The sequence below is a fragment of the Bos javanicus genome, chromosome 21 (genome assembly GCF_032452875.1).
Source record: "Bos javanicus breed banteng chromosome 21, ARS-OSU_banteng_1.0, whole genome shotgun sequence".
NCBI lineage: Eukaryota > Metazoa > Chordata > Mammalia > Artiodactyla > Bovidae > Bos > Bos javanicus.
In genome coordinates, this window is record NC_083888.1 from 31,096,838 (window position 1) to 31,119,030 (window position 22,193).

The following is a 22,193-nucleotide window of genomic DNA, read 5'->3' on the forward strand; positions in this document are numbered from 1 at the left end:
AAGAGTATCATATAAATAATAATGAACAAGGACAACCTTTCCTCACTGAAGGCTACACCATTTACATGGAGATTAAGAAAAACTGTTTCCGACAGAAAAGTTGAAAATGAGAGAGAGCAAAAAATCTGCAGCTTTGAGTGACTTATATACGAATGAAATAATGAAGAAAAAATATTTCCAATGAAATGGGAGTATTTTTCTAGTAAGGAAAATAAACTTACCTGCAGCATGTAGTTGATCTGCCAGATCATACAATAACTTAAAGTTCTCTCCACTCTTCAAACCCCGACCTCATTAAGAAGATGAAAAAAAAAAAAAAGAATTAACCAAATATAAACTCCATTCTGTAAAAATTTTGAACTTCATATACATGAGTGAATCTTCATATTATACAACTGCCGTCTTCTCTATAAAGCCTTTCCTAAGTTCTCCAATGATACTCCTGCACTTTTCCAATAAAGCATTCAACACTACTGTAATTCTGTAATTAACTAACTGGTTAACTACTAGTATAATTAGTCTTTAAAATCAGTCTTCCCCACTAGAACAAAAACTCTTTTTTTTTTTTTTCAAAAACTCTTTAAATACAAGATTCATACCTATATTGGTCACTCCTATATTTAGCAATACTTAACTGAACAACTGAAAGAAGACATTCCACTAGTCTTTAAACTCCTTAAGAGCAAGAATAATCCGTTTTTTCCTCTTTATTTCTCCAGCACTTTGCAATGGGCCTGGCAGAGAACATATACCTAATAAACATTTATTGAAAAAATAAGTGAATAAACTAGTCAGATATACCTTTCTGAAATATAAATTATTTCCTCTCAATGCCACTTGCAATAAGAAGTTGTTTGGAAGCTTAATTACTTCCTTTGATGTTTAGTTTGGAAAGATTTTTCAATCATAGCAGTCACTGTTTTAAAAAGTCAGCAGGCTATGAAATATGGGTCTTTTTGTTTGTTTCTTGGGGTTTTCTGTTTGTTTTGTTTTTAAATAAGAAGCATGGTATACAAAAAGAAGCAAGTCTTATGCAATATTAACAGTTTTCATATTAAATGTGAAAAAACTTCAAGTTATCCATAGAGACTTGGACTGTGTTGCAAGACTTTTAAAATAGAGCAAAGGGTCGCACAACACAGCCTTGAGATTCCAACCAGTCCTTTCTTTGCTTCAGAAGTTAACCATACTCTTCAGAATAACACAGGAGTTGGTCAAAATGACAAAGACACCAAGTTGCAAAGCTATGGAGTTGAGATTTGTACCATGCTCCCCCTGGTGCCAATGAAACAGATTTGCAACACAAGTCCAAACTATTAAACTCAAGATTTCATTTTCCTAATGGGACTAATACTCACAACTTAGTTCTTACATTTGAAAAAACACCTGTGCTCCATTAAAATTAAGTATTAATAAAAGCAAAGTATTTCAAGTTTACATCATTTTTTAAAATTACAATATTCGACTCACCACCAGACACCACCACTTTGGCACCTGTGAGCTCTGGCCGATCACTTTTTGTTAATTTCTGGTCAAGCCATTCTGATATTCCTACTGGGGAAGTGCTTGATGCTGTGTGTATTGATACATATAATAAAACAAACAGTATGAGTTCAAGTACTATAGTAAAAATAAATTTTTAAGAGAAATACACAAAGAATTAATAACAGGAAATTTAATTTTGTTAGTGTGATTTTTTTATTTTTTGCTACTAATTTCATTCTCTCTGATTTTCGGAAAGACTTAAAGGGACTGGATTCCAGCCTTCACCGTATTAGCTATATGACTTTTGAAAAGTCATTTAATTCTCTGAGTCTACCTATAAGACTGAAAAAACCCTTTCTCTAGGGGTTTAATAAGATACTATATATATTAAAGTGTTAACATCTTCCATAAATTTACTATTATTAGTCTTCCATTATATTGAAGCTCTTTTATAATAAACAATGAGAGGAGAGTAAAAAATCCTCACATCAATATAACAAATTAATCTTAATGCACCCCACCCTTACCCCTTTGATATATACCAAACTATCACAGTACAAAAAAATAATATAAATATTTTGTACTTTTGGATAAACTTGGGAATATCATTTATTTAGATGGAGCTCTCAAACACCCTGCATTAGAGATTTAACTAGAAGCAATCTCTTATTCTAATATAATGTCTGAACCAAAAATAAGAAACCAAAACAAATACAAATGAACACTCACCCTTTTCTGAACTGGCACTACCTCCACTTGTTGCTGCAGCTTCAAAAGATGTTCCTCGGACAGAAAATACCTTCACTTTCTCATCACACTTCACTGTACATATAGCATTTCCTGAAATACATATTTATTTTTAAAAACAACCATGAAAGGCAAAAAAATCCCCCAAGTATTCCTCTGAGGTTCAGAATTTACTTCACAAAGATAAGGAAAAAATAACTAGAGACCAGTTAGGTTTTTTCTACCTTTACTAAATATAGGGAAAGGACTGTAACATTGAAGAAACGTATCAGTGGCACTCTAGGTAACTTTGGATGTCTTTAAAAATAGAACAAGTGCTGACCTGCAGGGAAGAAACGAACTGGAAAAGGCTGTCACACTAACCAGGTACATTCTTCCTAAAAGGAATATAAACAAAAGCTTTCTTCTCCAAAACAACATGATCAGTAACTTAACAACATGAGCTGCAATAACTTAATAAAGACAAAGCTACCATGCCTGCTAAGGGAAGAAAATAAGTGAAAACAAGGTAGGGGCATAAAGGATGGCAAGTGTGATGCACCCAGATTTTTAAAGGATTTGAGACATTTCTTATGGATTAGCAATTACATTAAGAGTGACCTAAACTATGACCAAATACTTCCCTTTAAACACTACTAAAGATGAGAGGTTTGATTTGAGTTCAATCAGAAAGATCAAAGAGTTCATTGCCTTCTCCAGCCCCACCAGAGACCAGTGTGCTTAGCAAAAGATCAGTCAACTAAAAAGACACTGAACTGCATTTCTTAATGCAGACAGAAATGAAATAGAAGCAGCAAAGAAGACTGAAATTATTTTTAAAAAAACAGAAAGTTTTCTTTTTCAAGCGCCACTTGCAAAATATACTGAAAAAGAAACCTAATTTTTATTGATCACTGGAAAAATCTCACTCTGTACATGGAATAACCAGGAAGGAAAAAAGTGTGTTTTAACTCTATCAGAGAGAATGTTCTATCACGGTCCAACAGCAATTCTAACACTAAGATAGATCTAACACTAAGATTTTCTTCAGGAAGCTTTAGGATGATCCATGCTTCAAAATCCTATCTTCAATATTAATTTCTGCTTTTAGAATTTTCAAAAATTTAATATACTGATTAACTGTTTTCCTTGGGTACTCACCTGCATAAATGGTTCTCACAAATGTGTCAGGTGATTTGATTGCAATGATGTCAGAAATAGGGGCAACATCAAGTTTGGCTGCTATTCTGGGCAAAAGGTTCTAAAAGCAAAATAAGTAGTGAGTTACACACATACATGCTGATGGATGGCTATAAAATATTAGCAATAACATTCTCTAAAAGCAAATTCTATAGAAACTTTATTTTGAATATTTTATATTTCACGTGCATCTTTAGATACACGACAGCTTCAAGCACAACTTTTTGGATAGTCTTTGAACATAAGTAAGAGTCGATCATTACTCTAACTACATTAAGAGTTTTATGAGTTTATAGCAATAAACTACCTTAACTCAGTACGTTGAATTATGAGACATGACATTTGCTTTAATGATCATCATTTACAAAGTGTGACAGTTATAGATTACTGAATCTAGATATGATAGAAAAATATTTATAGTAGTAAAATTCTCAAATACTAAAAAAGAACATCTTTATATGTTTACTTAATGTACATGAAAGAAAAAATTCCAAATCAGACATGTTCACCTTTTTAAAAAGTGATGTTGCATTTAAAAAAACAAAAACTAACCAAAGTGTCCATCAATAGGGCATAGGTTTACAAATTATAGTAAATCCATATAATTTTAAAAATGAGAAAAGTAAAGTACAACCTTTCTCTCTCTCTTTCTCTCTCTCTCTATATACACACACACACACGTATATGCTTTCTCTGCATATACATATAACATCTCTGGAATAGACACATGTGGTGACTGTGCTCCCACTAGCAGAGATCACTGGGCAAGCCCCACTAACCCCAGGGCTTAGTTACTTCACCTCACAGTAAGAGGAAAAGAACCTCTGTGCTTTTATCCAAATTTCTTGGGCTCTAAAACAGAATCAGTTAGTGAAGAATGAATATGCATACTTTCTAGATGCAAAGGTTCTCTTAGATGATGAGATCATCTAAGTGTAATTTTAAAAGTGAAGTGTTGCTTTTATCACACAAATAGAAAGGGTAAATCCCCCGCTGCTTTCTACACAGAGCTTACTCTATGGCATCTCCTAAACTCAGTACATGAAACCAACTCTAGCAGGTGAACTTTCATTGTAACAGCACTCAAGTTCCTCTCCTCATTCCATCCCCAAATCCTCTCTGTTCCTCTAAGAATTCTCTCAGGACCATCCTCTAATCACTCCTTTATTCTGCATCCTCTCACATGCATGTACAATTCAATAATATGTATTTTGTCTTAAAAGTTTTAATATACATCTTATATAACCTTCGACTAAGTTTATAAGCACCCTGAGAGCAGAAGCTGTGTGTCTCCACTTCTCATCTCTCTGCTGCTGCCGCTGCTAAGTCACTTCACTCGTGTCCGACTCTGTGCGACCCCATAGACGGCAGCCCACCAGGCTCCCCGTCCCTGGGATTCTCCAGGCCAGAACACTGGAGTGGGTTGCCATTTCCTTCTCCAATGCATGAAAGTGAAAAGTGAAAGTGAAGTCGGGTCCGACTCTTTGCGACCCCATGGACTGCAGCCCACCAGGCTCCTCCGTCCATGGGATTTTCCAGGCAAGAGTACTGGAGTGGGGTGCCATTGCCTTCTCCTCTCATCTCTCTACCCTGTATCTAATAAGCAGTTCTATATAAATTGATGCCAACAAGTATTGAAAGTTGAAGTCAAATTTCCTCCTGCTACATCCTCCAACTGTAAAGATTTTCTAATATTCAGTCTATTGTTACCTATATTATATAGCAATTTCCTTTCAACCATAATAACAGAGCTACTGAAAAGTACCATAGTTTATAAATCCACAATCAGAAAAAAATTAAGATTTTATAGGAAATAAAGGGCTTGGGAAAATAATTAAAATGCCATTAAACATAGTTCTAACTTGGTAAATAAGACATTTAGAAGATACCTGCTTTTAAAACAAACCAAATTTGTCAGCATTTAAAGCCTGCTTCAGTAAGTAACTCTTTCCTTGAGGCACCTTCTTTAACTGTTCAGGAAATATGACTGGAAATATTATTACCTGGCTGAGCAGATTCTCACACAAATTTTATGATATTCAGACTGTATTTCTTTCTAAAGTTTTAGAGTTTTTTTAAATTCCTTGAAATTTAATACTTTCTGTACTTCTACTATTCCTTGTTTCACTCTAGCACATCTTGAAAACAAAATTTACCACAGCACTTCAAGGCACACGTCTCAGTGTCCTGAAAGGATGGACGGTAAACAGATACCTCTCAACACTATCTAACAGGCTACACCACGTGGCTTCAGGGAAGGCGAGGTAATAACCAACAGTGTTCTTTTGATGCACAAAAAGATGACAGTTTTAAAATTCTAGATTACCAGTATAAAGCTGTGGTGTCTTATAAAGACAATCCGTGAAGACCTATTACAGAGCAAATTGTTCAGCTTCACCTGATGGACTCTTCCTCATTCCAAATCCATTCAGAAGCTGCAGCACCAGCTGTAATACTGTTATGTGACCTTTGTTCTCAAAACACCCATATAGCAATCAAAGCCAGAGTATAAAATCTAGGGAATCAGCTACAACAAATACCCTTTCTTGGCTTAACAATTTTCTTAGTGAACTGTCATCACAGAAACTCAAGACTCATGAAATTGTTTGAATCATCTAACCCCGAAACAAAACCCTCATAGATGGAATGGTCCCCAATGATCTTTTAGTCAATGCTGATCTGCAACATCCCAAAATACAGTAGCTGGATGTCAAGCCTCTGACTTAACCATTTCCAAGGAAAATGACAACTGCTACAGAGAAATCCCATTCCATCTTTTAATAGTTCTAACTGGTAGACTTAGACATCAGCTGGCCAAACTGCATCATGTTACATATCAGAAAACAAATTTCAGGAAGGTAAATAACTCATGCAGACCATGACCCACCTCATAGCACATTCAGACATACCACAATGCATGTGATCAGATCACACTTCTCTCCACCCTAAGGATGTCTTCAACCACTACACAGCCCTTTCCAAATCTCTCAAATAGATAAACTTGGCCTTTCTAAATATCCACCAGTCACCAAAGCAAATCCATGTCTTATAATGGGTTACTAATTCAAATGGCGTTCAGACAGTTCCACATTGTTATTTAAGAAAAATACATTTAAAAATAGAGCTTTCCCCATGACAAAATCTGAAAATCTGGAAGTGGCATTATAAAAAATATGACAAAGTCTCAAAAGAACAAAGCTGTCTCTATGACCATAGCTGAAAGCCTGGAGATAGCATTTTAACAGAAATTATAGCAAAATCTTGAAAGAATAAATTTTATCAAAACTATTACATTAATTCTGAAAGCCAGAATTAGCTGTCTAAACAAAGTCTGTTGTACATTTTCAGTACCATGAAATCTAACCCTTCCAACTAGTGACATCAGATTCCACATTCTCAATCTTCTCACCTTTCCAAAGGCAGATGCTCCAGCACAGATGTGTGTGTGATTAAACTGCTTCTGAGTTGCCAAAATCAATGGTGTCAGTTCCTCTGAGAATTAAACACATTTGATAAACACATCTCATAATATTTTCATATTTAGTTTTCAAGCATAATTGAGACATTAATTTTTTCCCACTGGAAAAGCTCACCTGGAAGGAGGCCTTTGTACGCGTCATGCTGAGCCACCAGAACTTTCGCCACACCTGCTACTTTGCAGAGATCTTGTGCCACCTATGAATAAAAGTTTTTAATTATCCATCTAACAGAAAAATACTAATAGAGCCACCATTACAGATTCAACAGAGTATAAAATCTTAATGGCCACTGTAAAAACTGTTCTTATGAGAAAAAGGGCTTCTTAGGAATAAAAGAAAATTATTTAACAAAGAAAATCTTAAGCCAATTGATCTTATGGTCTACTGACCCTAAACAAAAATTCTTGCCTTGAAAAAAGTACAAATTGATAAACCAAAATCAACTTCGCTCTCCACTCAAATGTAATTGTATATCGTGCTCTTCCCTTTTGCTCAATACAAATATAAGTCCATCATTTTAGAAATGGTTAGGTTCTTTCACTCATAATAATGACACAGCCAATACATTTCAGACATTTCAGACTTAAGGTTCCGAGAACTAAAGAGCAAGACTTAACCACTCTGGTATGCAAGCCACTGCACTTTATCTGACAATAATGATTTTTGCTGATATTAAAATCAGTGATTCTGGGCCATAGAGAAAACCATAGAGAACCTTAGAAAACTATAGAGAAAACAGTCCACTGTCAACCCCTGAGTTCCTGCCCATCCTCATGTATTTATCTATAATGAAGCAAATTATTTTCTATTTTAATTCCTCTTTTCTCTTGTTTAGAATCAGGATGGGGTTCTGGGAAAGCTCTTTGACCACTCAGATTTTCTGTATACAGAAAAGCCATTTTTTTCTGTATACGAAAGCCATTAGAATTCCTTCTTTTAAATCTCTAAGTACAGCATGACCGGTTTCTGTTTTAGCAGAAACATGGCAACCATATTCTAGCCTACAGTCTTCTTGTTTACCTCCATGCTGATTCACTGATGAGTAAACACAAAAGGCCACGCCTTCTGCCCTCCCTCAAAGGAGGGCAAGGTTCCAACAACATTCACTCAAGAAAGAAGGCAGTGCAAAAGCAACTCTTCTGAATCAGGTATTCACTGGCAGGGGATATGGTACTATCAAATCCATCTCTTATTTCAGGCACTACACAGAAAAGTTACTTGCTGTCTATAATATATCTTCCAAGTTATATTAGATTAATTAAAATCACAGTAAAAAAAATCAAATCCAGAACTTGTATATCTGAAAGTAGGGCAACCAAAAAGATAGCTTAGCTGTCTTTCATAACTATGCAAGAGTCAACAGTTGTTAGCAGGATTTAGGTAAAGAAATCCACATAAGCACACACCTGCTTGAATACATTAAGATACCAATTTCATGTAAGAAATTGGCCAAAACAATACTAACTGAACCTGCATTATATCACATGCTCTGCATCAATGCCATGTAATAAAAAATAAATTAAACTGTCTAAAAAGTAACAAGCTCTCTTCTGGGTTTCTTCCCCTGAGGTCCAAGCCCCCAGCTACACAACTGGCAGATCCTGCATGGTGAGAGAGGCAACTGGTGGCTCCAGGTGCGTAAGCATAATGACAGCACGACTTCAACTTCACTCAAGTCCAAAGGCACAGACTCTGCAAACCTCATTAGAGTTCCTTTCCAGGGGGTTAGTTTACAGAGCTGTCATTGTCTTATGTCAACAACCAAACAAAGAACATCTTCTAGTACCAGCTGTAGTTTTGGGAAAGTCCTTGCATTTGAATTCTTACACCAATTAAAAATTAATACCCATGATACTTTTTCCAGATTTACCACTTTCAGGAATTAAAAGCAATTAGCAAGTATATTCATCAATACTAAAAAGGGATTGGCTATTAACCTCTAAGGGGACTCAAATATTATCTCTCTACTTGGTACCTGATGGCACGTGATGGTGCCAGTGGAACTAAATCAAGTATTCCACATCATTTCAAAAGACAAAATGCCTAGTGAGCAAATCTTTTAGTTTCTTTTTCACACACAGTAATGGTTGTGAAACTGACCACTTAATGAGGTTTAGGACCCAGTTTGGGTTACAGTCCTCATTATAACTCTGTCGCCATCTTTCCCTGTCTCTTGATGGCAATTTTATTTGCTATGGTTGACCTTAAAGATTTCTCACCTTGTCACATTTGGTTCCAGCTACTAAACAGGACACTTCACCTCCAAGATGTTTTGCTGCAGTGATGGTATTTAATGTAATGGGAGCAAGGGTATCATTTGCATGCTCAGCTATCACCAGGGTACTCTGAAATCGTAGCAATGAGGTCTAAAAAGAGGGGAAAAAAAAGGAAAATAATGTTGCAGTATATTTTTTGCCCTAATTGGTAAGCAGGTGTGCTTTAAAAAGAAGTGTATGCAATACTCAGTTCTATAAATGTATTATAAATACTTGCTCAATAGCAAAACTGGGCTATTTTTATCTATCACTCTATTACTGATATTCCTGCCTAATAAAAATAGAAAATACAAATTAGTATTCTACTGTTAGAAAATCTTTTTATTATTTCCAAACAACTTTCCCACTAATCTATGTTCAACAAGAAACTGATTTATGTATCTGAATTTAAAATCCTTAGAAGACATTCTCAAACTAGGTATCAACTACCAATTACATTCACTTGCAGTCAGTACTACTACAGAGCAGAGTATATCCAGGAATAATGATAATGTAATCAACTACTAAAGTTCTATTGCTTCAGGTAAAATGAATTTAATACCAAAATAACTGATAATGTAAATCTGTCTTTACAATACAACACTCCAGCAATTTTGCTAAAGTTTCAATTGTTTAAATATGCTTTCAAATTCAACAAAGCTTTGGGGCTGTATCCTGGAACCAGTTAAAATCCTTCCAGAGGAACTGTGGGCTATCGAGAAACCAACATGTAGTTCATGGTCATTCGAAATAATTTCAAACACCAGAAACACAAAGATGAACAAGAATGGTCCCTGCACTCAAAGTTTTCAAGGGAAATAAGACTTGTTTACACACAACTGCAAAACAGAATAGTTTCCAATTAATGAAGACAGCCTAAATGTTGGCAGCTGCAGATCACAGAGAATCAAGAGGAAGAATGGAAGGAAGTTTAGGTGTTCTGACATGTGAAAGGATAAGGAAGCACACCACAGGCCTGAGGAAAGGAGAAAATCTGAGAACTGTCCTTGTGGAAAATGGCAATGAGAAAAACAGGCAGTGATGATCACATGTCATGGTTCAGTGGTTTGAATTCAGCAATAATCTTCTGATCTGGCGTTGGAATGAAGAAAGCCTAATATAAAATGTACCCAGAGCTTGAATTTTATAAGGAGGTTATAAATGAAGGGAAGCCAGGCACAGGACTACAATGCTGGTCATGCAACTAAATCAACAGAATACATACTTTTTGTTTACTATATTGTACATATCCTGGTAGCTCAGATGGTAAAGAATATGCCTGCAATGCAGGAGACCTGGGTTCAATTCCTGGGTCAGGAAGATCCCCTGGAGAAGGGAATGGCAACCCACTCTGGTATTCTTGCCTGGAGAATTCCATGGACCATGGGATCATAAAGAGTTGGGCACTACTGAGCAACTAACATCTTCACTTTGATCTTTTAATTAATACTTAGGCATACCAGTTCAACTAGTTTGCATAGTCATTTAGGTTACCAGAAATTTTTTATGATTATAAACAGTGCAGAGATGACCCTTCTCATAGCTCTCTGCACTCTTCCTCAACAGATGAGATATCCTTTTAGTCCAGTAAGACTACAAGTTCAGATTGGAACTTGGCCAGGTTACTTCAGCTACTCTGCTTTCATAGATGACTAAATCAGATTCTGTACAACCTTCAACAAGATCGGGGCCCCTTTGCCCCTAAGCTTCCTACCTCTACAACTGCAACCCATTCCTTGTCCTCAGCCCTGTAAGCCTCCTTGATCCTTGATGAACCAATCCCAGAGCTGAGGGCCATAGATTCAGGGGTAGAAATGCTTCCAAAGCCACAGAATGAGGATGGGAAGAGGACACTGAAGAATTTGCCAGAGGACAGAATTAATACATTGTTTATTAGTGGATGACATTTATCTTTTTCCTCCTTGTTTTGTTTACTCAAAGGGAGCAAGAAAGGGGGAGAAAAGGAGACTTCTGTTTTTGCTGAATCAAGTCTCTGTATAGATTTTACATTTTTATAATTTAGAAAAAAAATCTCACAGGAGGTGAGAACTTTTATGGTTAAGGTTAGAAATCTTTATGCACATCTTAAGATTCACTTCTTATGACAAAATCCAGGAATGTTAGATCAAGAGATAGACACACTTTCAAGGCTTTTAACATTGATTGATGCAAAATGTTCTCCAGAAAAGTTGTAGCAATTCACAATTCCTGGGATGGCATGAAAATTCTTAGAAGGCAAACACCATGCCTGTTCATTTTTGTATCCCCATTTTCTAGAACAATGTTTTTTCTGATATACACCTGTAGAATTACATGGTACTTCTTTTTTAATCAGAGGAGCACCCAGTAAAGAACTGTGTAATTAGGATCCAATGGCATAATTTATGATTCAAATCACATTTAACAAGAATTGCCAGTAACAAACTGTTTATTACCAATATATATCAGACACCATATTTTTGATTATGCTTCACATATCATTTACCATAAAATTTATGAGCTTTTCATCATCATTTAAAGAATAAATCCAGGATTTGGTGGCAGAAGGCCCATATTTGCTATAAATTATAGTTCTATGATAAGATAAATTGGGTAGTTTCCTAAGGAATTGTCAAGCTTTTCAGAACTTCCAAGGGAACACTGCATATTCTTCTTAAAAGGCTATTCAAAAATATTTTAAAGAATAAACAACAACAAAAGAATATATAAGAAACTACTCGGTCCATCTATGTGACCAGTCTTGACTAAACACTACATATATCCTAAGACATTTCACATTACTTTACCAACTGACTCCTTTACAGTTTAATATTAAGGCTTCTTTTAATTCACTAAGGTTTCTTCTAATTCAGTATTCTACCTTCTATTCTCACATACCGCCTCAAGAGAAGCTGCAGAACCTACACATGGTTATGTAGCTTAATTCAGCAATAACAGCTGTGTGTAGCCTGCAGCAGCAGAAATTGGTCTGTAGCCTTTAAAATGTTATTCCTTAAACCAGAGCTCAGTTGCTTCATCTTCAAATTGAGGGAGACAAAGTAAACTGAAGGTTTCCACACTATACTCTATCCAGGAAGGCACCGCTGGAACCAGCACCTAGAATAAAGTGAGCACCAGGCAGGCAGGGCTGCCAGAATGGTCCCTCACTTTGCTTTACCCAAATTAACCAAACTAATATTATGAGCCCCCTGAAAAAGAAAGGAAAGCAAAAGTTGCTTAGTTGTGTCTGACTCTTTGCGACCCCATGGGCTATAGCCTGCCAGGCTCCTCTGTCTAAAGAATTCTCCAGGCAAGAATACCAGAGTGGGTAGCTGTTCCCTTCTCCAGGGGATCTTCCCAATCCAGGGATCAAAGCCCTCTACTAAGATTAAATTGTATTTAAAACTCAAAAATCCTTTATGATGTGGTACTATTACTACCTTGAGTTTACATATGGAGGAACTGGAACTTAATGGCTACAGACAGGTAGCTGGACTCAGATCTGAGGTTTGTAATTAACAGTTCTCCAAGCATTACCATTTTTAGCTGTTTTATATATGGATCATTCCTGTAATATTTCACCTAGCAAATATTCTCCTGCTAAAAATAATAGAACTGGTCAAAAAGATGACTTCAAAGGCCTCTTTTCCAGTTCTAAAAATCCCACAACACTAAAATCCTATTTTAAATACAAGTGGTGTAGCATATCACAAAAAGATTCTAAAAGTACAGGTCCCATTACTGAAAGGGTTTTTAAACGTAAGTTGTTTTATTACCTTGTGATCCACTGCATCTGCAGACTTTAGGGCCCTCTTTGTTTATGAGGAAAAAAAGAAGCCAAATCTTCAACATTTAAAGATAACTGTTGAAATACGCAATAAGGTAGCTGCTCAGAAAAGAATCTCAATCTCTTCAAAACACTGCTACTTAAATTAATTAATGCAGACTGGTACCACCATCCGTTTTCTCATCAACCTTTTTGTGTGTGCGTGTGTGTGGAAGAAGTTTATTGGGGATCACTCTTGGCTCCCCATGAGGCATCAAGGAAATATAAGCAGGCAGCGGAAGCAGCTGAACTGCAATTCTGCAATGCAGCCACTAAAGAGCTCTCAGCTGATCTCACAAGGGAGCCCCAGAACTAGGATGGCCCATCACACTTGCCCAGAATTGAAGCAAGGGGGCTGCAGACTTTAGATGCGCTTTTATTTGGGGCTTTTTTTTGAATAATCAAACTAACATGACTAATGCACTTTTATTTCTGTTTCAAATTCAATCCTGGAAATAATACCATGTTTAAAAGGCAAGATATGTATCATATAAGAGAGCTCCCTGGTGGTTCAGTGGTTAAGATTCAGGGGGTGCAGACTGGATCCCTGGCCAGGGGACTAAGATCCCACATGCCTTGAGGCCAAAAAACATAACATAAAACAGAAACAGTATTGTAACAAATTCAATAAAGACTTTGAAATACTTTTAAAATTTTCTTAAAAAAAAAAAGAGCACATATAGTACGTACTAAATTAAAACAAAGGTAAACAGGTGAGTTAAGACAGACAAAACTCAAAAATGAGGTGACCTTGTTACCTAAAGAAAATCCTTTACCCTTACTATTACTTCATTACCCACTAACAACAGTTGTAGTTCACCTTAGTTCACAAAGTAATTTCACAGGTTTCTCCAGCTCCCTAACTAGATTAATTCTCTCCCCCAGTACATATTCCCCAAAGACCCTATACACCTTTCATGATCACTCTTAAGATAATGTGTTCAATGTCTGTCTTCCCAGTCTGTTTGCAAGGCACTGGGCAGGGACTAGGTCTGTCTCAGGAGAAGGCAATGGCGACCCACTCCAGTACTCTTGCCTGGAGAATCCCATGGATGGAGGAGCCTGGTAGGCTGTGGTCCATGGGGTCTCAATGAGTCGGACACAACTGAACAACTTCACTTTCACTTTTCACTTTCATGCATTGGAGAAGGAAATGGCAACCCACTCCAGTGTTCTTGCCTGGAGAATCCCAGGGACGGGGGAGCCTGGTGGGCTGCCGTCTATGGGGTCACACAGAGTCGGACACGACTGAATCGACTTAGCAGCAGCAGCAGGTCTGTCTCACTCTCCATTGTGAACTCAGTATCTATCTTTGAGTTTGATACATAGTGGGCATTCTGTGAATGTTTAGTAACTAAGAAGTTTCCTCCAAAATGATCAAAAGCTAAAAAGCAACCATTTTTCTGTCATTGATAATTTAATTATCTAAGTACTTTAATATGTGTGTCTACCAAGAACAGTACACAAACGTGCTAAATCACTAGAGATACCCTATCATACTTTTTTTTTTAACTGATTTTTGGCTGTGCTGGGTCTTTGCTGCTGTGCGCGCTTTCTCTAGCTGTGGGGAGCAGGGGAAACTTTGTTGCAGTGTGCAGGCTTCTCATTGTCCTGGCTTCTCTTCTGTAGCATGGGCTCTAGAGCGCACAGGCTCAGCTGCCCTGTGGCATACGGGATCCTCCCAGACCAGGGACCAAACCAGTGTCCCTTGCACTGGCAGGCGGATTCGTAACCACTGAACCACCAGGGAAGTCTTCCCACTCCATCATATTTTTAGGGAACTTATCTGAACTTACTGACTAGACTTAGTTCCAAGTAGTAAAGTGAAGTTTTCTTTTACATACCAGCTCATACCCTTATTAAGCTGACTGGCCTTTATGAGACAGTACCCTTCAAGGATAGGGCTTAAAGAGGTTATCATCTCCCCACCCTTTCAAGGCTAGACTTCTTGAAAACAAAGTCCTTACACACAAACTCTGCTGCCTCACCTCACTTCTGAACCTTTACTCACAGCAAACTGGCTTTCACTTCCACTCAACACTGAATCCAATCTCTTCAAAGTCACCATCAACCTCGGATAGCTCAAGTTCAATGAGCACACTTTCGTCCTCTTATTCAGCCTTAACAGTTTTGATCCTGCTTGTTTTTCTGTTCTTTCAGGAGCAACCAAGGATCACTGTTGCTGATAAAAAGTCATGTACAACTCTTTTGCAACCCCATGGACTCTAACCTGCCAGGCTCCTCTCTCCATGGGATTATCCCAGCAAGAATGCTGGAGTGGGTTGCCATTTCCTTCTCCAGGGAATTTTCCCGACCCAGGGATTGAACTCATGTCTCCCGCATTGCAGCCAGATTCTTTACTGTTGAGCCTGGGAAGCCCGTTTAACTGTATGTTCTTGTAGTGAACTACAACAGGAGTTGGAAGAAAAAGAGTTGGGACCCTAACTCCCTACTTTACCCTTACAAACCTACTCAAAACATAAAGTAGTAAGAATAAACATAATCTACCTCCCCCACCACCTTTGAAAACTAAATGGGATTATGGTAAATAGGCAGAGGTCTTTTTGTTTAACTCAAAAATTAAAAAGCAGGTACAAACTATAAAATCTTTCAACTTCTACTGAAAAAGACAAATAATATATAATTAGTTACCCATCCCTATTTTAATGTAACTTTTGTAATTTAAACATGTATATTACATTTCTGAACTTTAAATTACTTTAACCTCTTTAGTAATAAAATATGGTAGCTTTTAATCATGACTAGAAATGTCATATGACATTGACTATATTATTAAAAACAGTCAATTTACTTCTCTTTAAAAACAGACAAGACGCTTAAAGTAGACATGTTGGCAGCAGCATAATTTTATTTAATTCACCTCATGCAATAAATCTTTCAGTACCACATCAAAGTTGGCTTTCTCTCTTCCTTCAAAAGAAATTAAAATCTGCATGTGAATTACAGAGTTCAATCTCATTCATCAATGATAAACCATGGACTCTGAAAAATGTCATGTTCCTTCATGCCAGTTTCATAGCTTCTGAATCATAATAGATATGTCTTCCTGTCTGGGAATGAATACAGTAATAGGCAGATTCAAATAACCTTGAAAGTGTTGCTGTACTCTCCGTGTAAAATATCTCTTTGGTATCTTGAAAGTATAAGTCGTTCAGTCGTGTCTGACTCTTTGCGACCCCTATGGACTGTAGCTCACCAGGCTCCTCTGTCCATGGAGTTTCCCAGACAAGAATATTGGAGCAGGTAGCCATTCCTTTCTCCAGGGGAATCTTTCCGACCCAGGGATGGAACCCAGATCCACATTGCGGGCAGATTCTTTACCAAATGAGCCTCCAGGGCAGTCCCTTTGGTATCTTACTAGTCGACAAATCAATCCTAAATGCAAATGAATAAAATAATACTAATAATTCAGATTAATATTCTTGCAAGAACATTAACTACCTATTTTCCTCTTAGTGTGCTCCTCAGCCCTTTGTTTTGGATAGAAAACACTTTCATTAACAAGTAACACTGAGGAGCCCTCTCCAAAGATGAAGGACTTTGCTCAAGGCCACAGATAAGCCAAAATGGAAACATAACTTACATACCAAACGTGAGTCATTTAACTTACATTCTAACAGCTTAAGGTATTTCTTTTCTTTTTTCACTGACTGTGATGAAAAACAAATATAAAATTTACCATCTCAGCCAATTTTAAATATATAGTTTAGTAGTATTAGCTATCGGAGAAGGCAATGGCACCCCACTCCAGTACTCTTGCCTGGAAAAATCCCATGGACGGAGGAGCCTGGTGGGCTCCAGACCATGGGGTCACTAAGAGTCGGGCATGACTGAGCGACTTCACTTTCACTTTTCACTTTCATGCACTGGAGAAGGAAATGGCAACCCATTCCAGTATTCTTGCCTGGAGAATCCCAGGGACAAAGGAGCCTAGTGGGCTGCCGTCTATGGGGTCGCACAGAGTCGGACACGACTGAAGTGACTTAGCAGCAGCAGCAGCAGTGTTAGCTATATTCACCTTGTCATGTTAACATCTTAATCTTTTAAATCTTTTAGTAGATTAATCTATTGTTAAAAATATGACTTTGTAGAAATGTATCTTTCTAAATTTATTCAGTTAACTACAGAAAAATTTTTTTAAATTTCTAGAGTATGGAGTCAGATAAGCCATTTTGACTTTAGAGTATCATAAGTGTAAGTAAACAGGCCAGATTGAAGGGACTTGCACTTCAGAAATCTGGCACAACTTGACCACCAAAACATTTAACAGTAGTAATGGATTATGGGAAATAGATGGGGAAACAGTGGAAACAGTGTCAGACTTTATTTTTCTGGGCTCCAAAATCACAGCAGATGGTGATTGCAGCCATTAAATTAAAAGACGCTTACTCCTTGGAAGGAAAGTTATGACCAACCTAGATAGCATATTCAAAAGCAGAGACATTACTTTGCCAACAAAGGTTCGTCTAGTCAAGGCTATGGTTTTTCCAGTGGTCATGTGTGGATGTGAGAGTTGGACTGTGAAGAAGGCTGAGTGCTGAAGAATTGATGCTTTTGACCTGTGGTGTTGGAGAAGACTCTTGAGGGTCCCTTGGACTGCAAGGAGATCCAACCAGTCCATTCTAAAGGAGATCAGTCCTGGGTGTTCTCTGGAAGGAATGATGCTAAAACTGAAACTCCAGTACTTTGGCCACCTCATGCGAAGAGTTGACTCACTGGAAAAGACTCTGATGTTGGGAAGGATTGAGGGCAGGAGGAGAAGGAGACGACAGAGGATGAGATGGCTGGATGGCATCACCCACTCGATGGACGTGAGTTTGGGTGAACTTCGGGAGTTGGTGATGGACAGGGAGGCCTGGCGTGCTGCAATTCATGGGGTCACAAAGAGTCGGACACAACTGAGTGACTGAACTGAACGGATTATAACTTACTGAATGAAGCACGGTTTCTTGAGTTCATAAATAATAATACAAGACTAACAAATGTAGGAGGAACGATGGAATTAGAAAAATCACCATTTTATATCACAGTAATCATTTCTCAGGCAAGAAGCATCACCAGATAAGACTAGTGAGTGAAAGGCTGATGAGAAACAGAAGAGTTATAGTCTCAATGTATATCCCCATAAATTAGTTAAAAATCACAAAGGGAAGAGTAGTAATTTGACAGTGGAGAAACCTGCTGAATAACATTTTAGCCAAGTAATTAATACCACCAACAATGGAATAAACCAACATTATGAGCCTCCCAGTATGATCCACTGAGAACACAATACCACTTCTGTAAAACTCCTGCCAAAAATACATAACCTAAAACTAACCAGAGGAAACACTGGACAAATGTAAATGGGAGACAGTCAACAAAATAGAAGGCCTGGCGCCTTCAAAAATGCCATTGTCATCAAAGCCAAAGAAAGGCTGAGGAGCTTTCTAACAAAGACTGAAGACACATGAGAACTAAATTGCAAGGCCTGATTCTGGACTATTCTAGACTAGAGTAAGAAATATGCTACAGAAGCAAACTGGTACATACAGAAATGAATAAACCCCAAGGTCCTACTGCTGAGCATCAGGGAACTATAGTTAATATCCTAAGATAAACCATAATGGAAAAGAATATAAAAAAGAATGTATATATATGTATAACTGAATCACTTTGCTATACAGCAGAAATTAACATAACACTGTAAATCAATTATACTTCAATTTAAAAAACAATACAAAAAAATACTGCTACAAATGATTAACAAGACAACTGGTAATACATGAATAATACCTGTAGACCAGATAATGCATAGTATTGTATCATTGTTAAACTTGCTGATTTTGCCAATTATACTGTGCCAAAGAATTGATGCTTTTGAACTGTGGTGTTGGAGAAGACTCTTTTGAGAATCCTTTGAACAGTGAGGAGATCCAACCAGTCTATCCTAAAGGAGATCAGTCCTGAATATTCACTGGAAGGACTGATGTTGAAGCTGAAACTCCCAATACTTTGGCCACCTGATGTGAAGAACTGACTCACTGGAAAAGACCCTGATGCTGGGAAAGATTGAAGGCATGAGGAGAAGGGGACGACAGAGGATGAGATGGTTGAATGGCATCACCGACATGAGTTTGAGTATACTCCCGGAGTTGATGATGGACAGGGAGGCCTGGTGTGCTGCAGTCCATGGGGTTGCAAAGAATCAGACACCACTGAGCAACTGAACTGAACTGTAGTTATGAAAGGTACATACTCCTTGTTCATAGAAAATACACTAAAAGTTTTAGGAGAAAAGGGCATGTCTGCAATATAATCTCAAATGGTTCAGAAAAATAACAGGATGTATATATGAAGAGAAATAAAGCCAATGTGCCAAACTGTTAACAGCTGGTGAAATTCAGAAAAGGGTTTTGAGATTTCTTTGTGCTGTTCTTGAAACTTTTCTGAAATTTCTAAATTTTTAAAGCTAAATATGTATGTGTATTTATGTATTCATTCTAGAAGTGTTCCTACTATATTCCTGCTGCTGCTGCTTCTAAGTCACTTCAGTCGTGTCCGACTGTGTGACCCCATAGACGGCAGCCACCAGGCTCCCCCGTCCCTGGGATTCTCCAGGCAAGAACACTGGAGTGGGTTGCCATCTCCTTCTCCAATGCAGAAAAGTGAAAAGTGAAAGTGAAGTCTCTCAGTCGTGTCCGACTCCTCGAGACCCATGGACTGCAGCCCACCAGGCTCCTCAATCCATGGGATTTTCCAGGCAAGAGTACTGGACTGGGTGCCATTGCCTTCTTCGCCCACTATTTTCCTATATCCTTGAAATTCAAATCTCTCAGATGTTTCCAATGACTTTGGAGGAGTTACTTTACTTAGCATGACTTCAAATTCTGAAAATAAGTCGTAAAGGTCAAAGTCTTTGGCAAACCACAGTAAAATTTGGAAATACTGTCCATGTATATTGGCAAACTGTGTTTAGAGTGATTACTTAAGTTAGTCGTTCCACTTTTTTTTCTGTTGAAGTGAAGTTGCTCAGTCGTGTCCGACTCTTTGTAACCCTGTGGACTGTAGCCCGCCAGCTCCGTCCATGGGATCCTCCAGGCAAGAGGAGTGGGTTGCCATTTCCTTCTCCAGGGGATCTTACTGATCCAGGGATAGAACCCAGGTCTCCTGCATTGCAGGCAGACTCCTTACCATCTGAACTACCAGGGAAGTCAAATAACTGAGTCAATAACTATAAAATAACTGAGTCTCAAGTGCCCCCTACACAACTATTTCTCTTAGGCCAGACTTCTAACCTGCCCACAAAACTACCTTCTCATTACTGTATACAATAAGAGTGTCACTTCGATACCTAGAACTTTTTCCAAATCGATGCCTTTAACTTGTTTATGTCTGGATCCGCTGAGGAAAATATCTGGGAGAAAGACTGAAGGCTGACCTGAAGGATATGGGTTTGAACTGTGTGTGTATGAGGAGGGGGAACGGAGAGTTGGTGGGTTTTTTTTTTTTAATGAAACAAACAATACACAAGAAAAGGACCTACAGATATCTAGAAAGATTGCTAACTATGTGTCAAGGAGAAAGTCCCAGCAGGATATAAGAAAATATGCGAGCACAAGAAAAACTGTAGAAAAAGTACAAAACCACAGGAAAGTTTCTGACCCAAGTTTAGCAATCTTGTCACTTAACCTAAGTGTAAATTAGAAAACCTTCAGAATCTACAATATAAATTGTTACTTGACTTGTAACTGGTCAATCTCCAAATACTAGTGTCCCATAGCATTAGACAAAAACATATTTTCTATTAGTCTTTCTCATAATAGAAAAATGTGGTAAACTCATGAGTTGTAACTAATAAAAGCATCAAAAACTTAGCGCTACCAACAGTTCCCCAGATACTTAACCAACAATCTGCTGGATTAAAAAAAGCAAATTGGCCAAAGTTGTCAATACAATCACCTAAACTCACCACTGTCCCATTTACCAGAGAGCAGACCAAGTTTCCAAAACCACATTGCCCCTCGCCCCCTGTACTTGACAGTGAGTGGATTCGAGCAGCCGTAATGCGCCCAGGGAAAATGTATAATTCTTTCAGAAACGACACCTTCGAAGCTGAACTCAAGTTTTTTATTTTTTACAAGGCATCCCAGCGGCGACATTTTCCTCCCTCGGGTAAAGATTCCCCGGGGACGCAGATGCTAGCTCTCCGCCAAAGGTGGAAAACCTGGCGGCCCAGCAGTGCAAAGAGGAAAGCTGGAGGGCTGGAGAAGGGCTGCGAAGAGGACGCGGAGGGGCAGCGGGAGTTAGGTTCGGTACTTTGAGCTCTGACCTCGACCCCCAGCTGGCGACCCGGAAGGAAGCAAGGGCAGGCCCCCAAAACCTTGAACCCGAGCCCCAGTTCCACCCGGGCCTGCCAGCGCGAGGGCCAGCTAGGTCTGGGGATGGCGGTGACCTTCGCCCAGACCTTCACAGGAACAGCAGATTAAGGCCGGGCCGTCACCGGGCTCGGCCCTCCCCGCCCGGACTCACCGCCCGCCGGAGCTGCCCAGGAGCCGCGGCTCGGAACATAGTGCCTGCACCGATTCGCCTCACGGCAGCCGAGAGCAGACCGAACTGCAAATGCTCCGCGAGTCACCGTAACGCTCGCGAGACGCGGGAACGAGAGCAGGCGCCCCAGGCTAGCCGAGACAGCGCGAGCTTAAGGTTTCTGCCCGCCGATTGGGCGGTCGCGCAACCAATGGGAAGGGCGGAAAGTTAGGGGCTGGACTTGGGAGTGGGACAAAAGTGGAGCTGCGTTAGATAAGAAAAGGCAGGGGCAAAGCAGGGGAAGACCGGGTGACGGTAGCTCAGACTACCTGCCGGTCCCAGTGTGCAGTGTCCAGTTACACCAGATTTATGACGTCACTGTCCTGACTTCCTAGTCCTCTCGACTAAGTCCTCCGCTCAAGCTCTAATTATTCGTCTGCCTGTTCATTTGTTTACAGGTATCAGTGCTAAGATCTGCAATATGCTAAACACATTTTTCAGGTCAGGGCAATATAATAAAAGGATGCGTGAAAGGTTGACTTCACCAGACTCTGAAGGAAAACGTATCATTAATATTACGGAAGGAATGATTCCTGGAATTGGTGATGTTTGAGCTGGGTTCTAGAAGGGGAACAAACAGGGAGCCCAAACGAGGAAGGAACAGGACAGGAAGATCCCAGAACAAGGGGCAGGCTGCTGTGTGCTGCCTATAGA

The 22,193-nt window shown here is 38.7% G+C and overlaps 1 protein-coding gene across 1 annotated transcript in view; it reads right to left on the reverse strand.

Moving 5' to 3' along the window:
* ETFA (electron transfer flavoprotein subunit alpha) overlaps positions 1-21,661 on the reverse strand; it is a 69,654-nt gene extending 47,993 nt beyond the window's left edge. The window contains exons 1-8 of the mRNA XM_061394721.1: positions 21,483-21,661; positions 9,110-9,256; positions 7,005-7,086; positions 6,821-6,903; positions 3,373-3,472; positions 2,215-2,325; positions 1,471-1,572; positions 222-290 (exon numbers count right to left, since the gene is read on the reverse strand). Of these exons, the coding sequence (XP_061250705.1) occupies positions 222-290; positions 1,471-1,572; positions 2,215-2,325; positions 3,373-3,472; positions 6,821-6,903; positions 7,005-7,086; positions 9,110-9,256; positions 21,483-21,521 (733 nt within the window). The 5' untranslated portion in view covers positions 21,522-21,661. The remainder of the gene's footprint in view (positions 1-221; positions 291-1,470; positions 1,573-2,214; positions 2,326-3,372; positions 3,473-6,820; positions 6,904-7,004; positions 7,087-9,109; positions 9,257-21,482) is intronic.
* Positions 21,662-22,193: the final 532 nt, after the last annotated feature.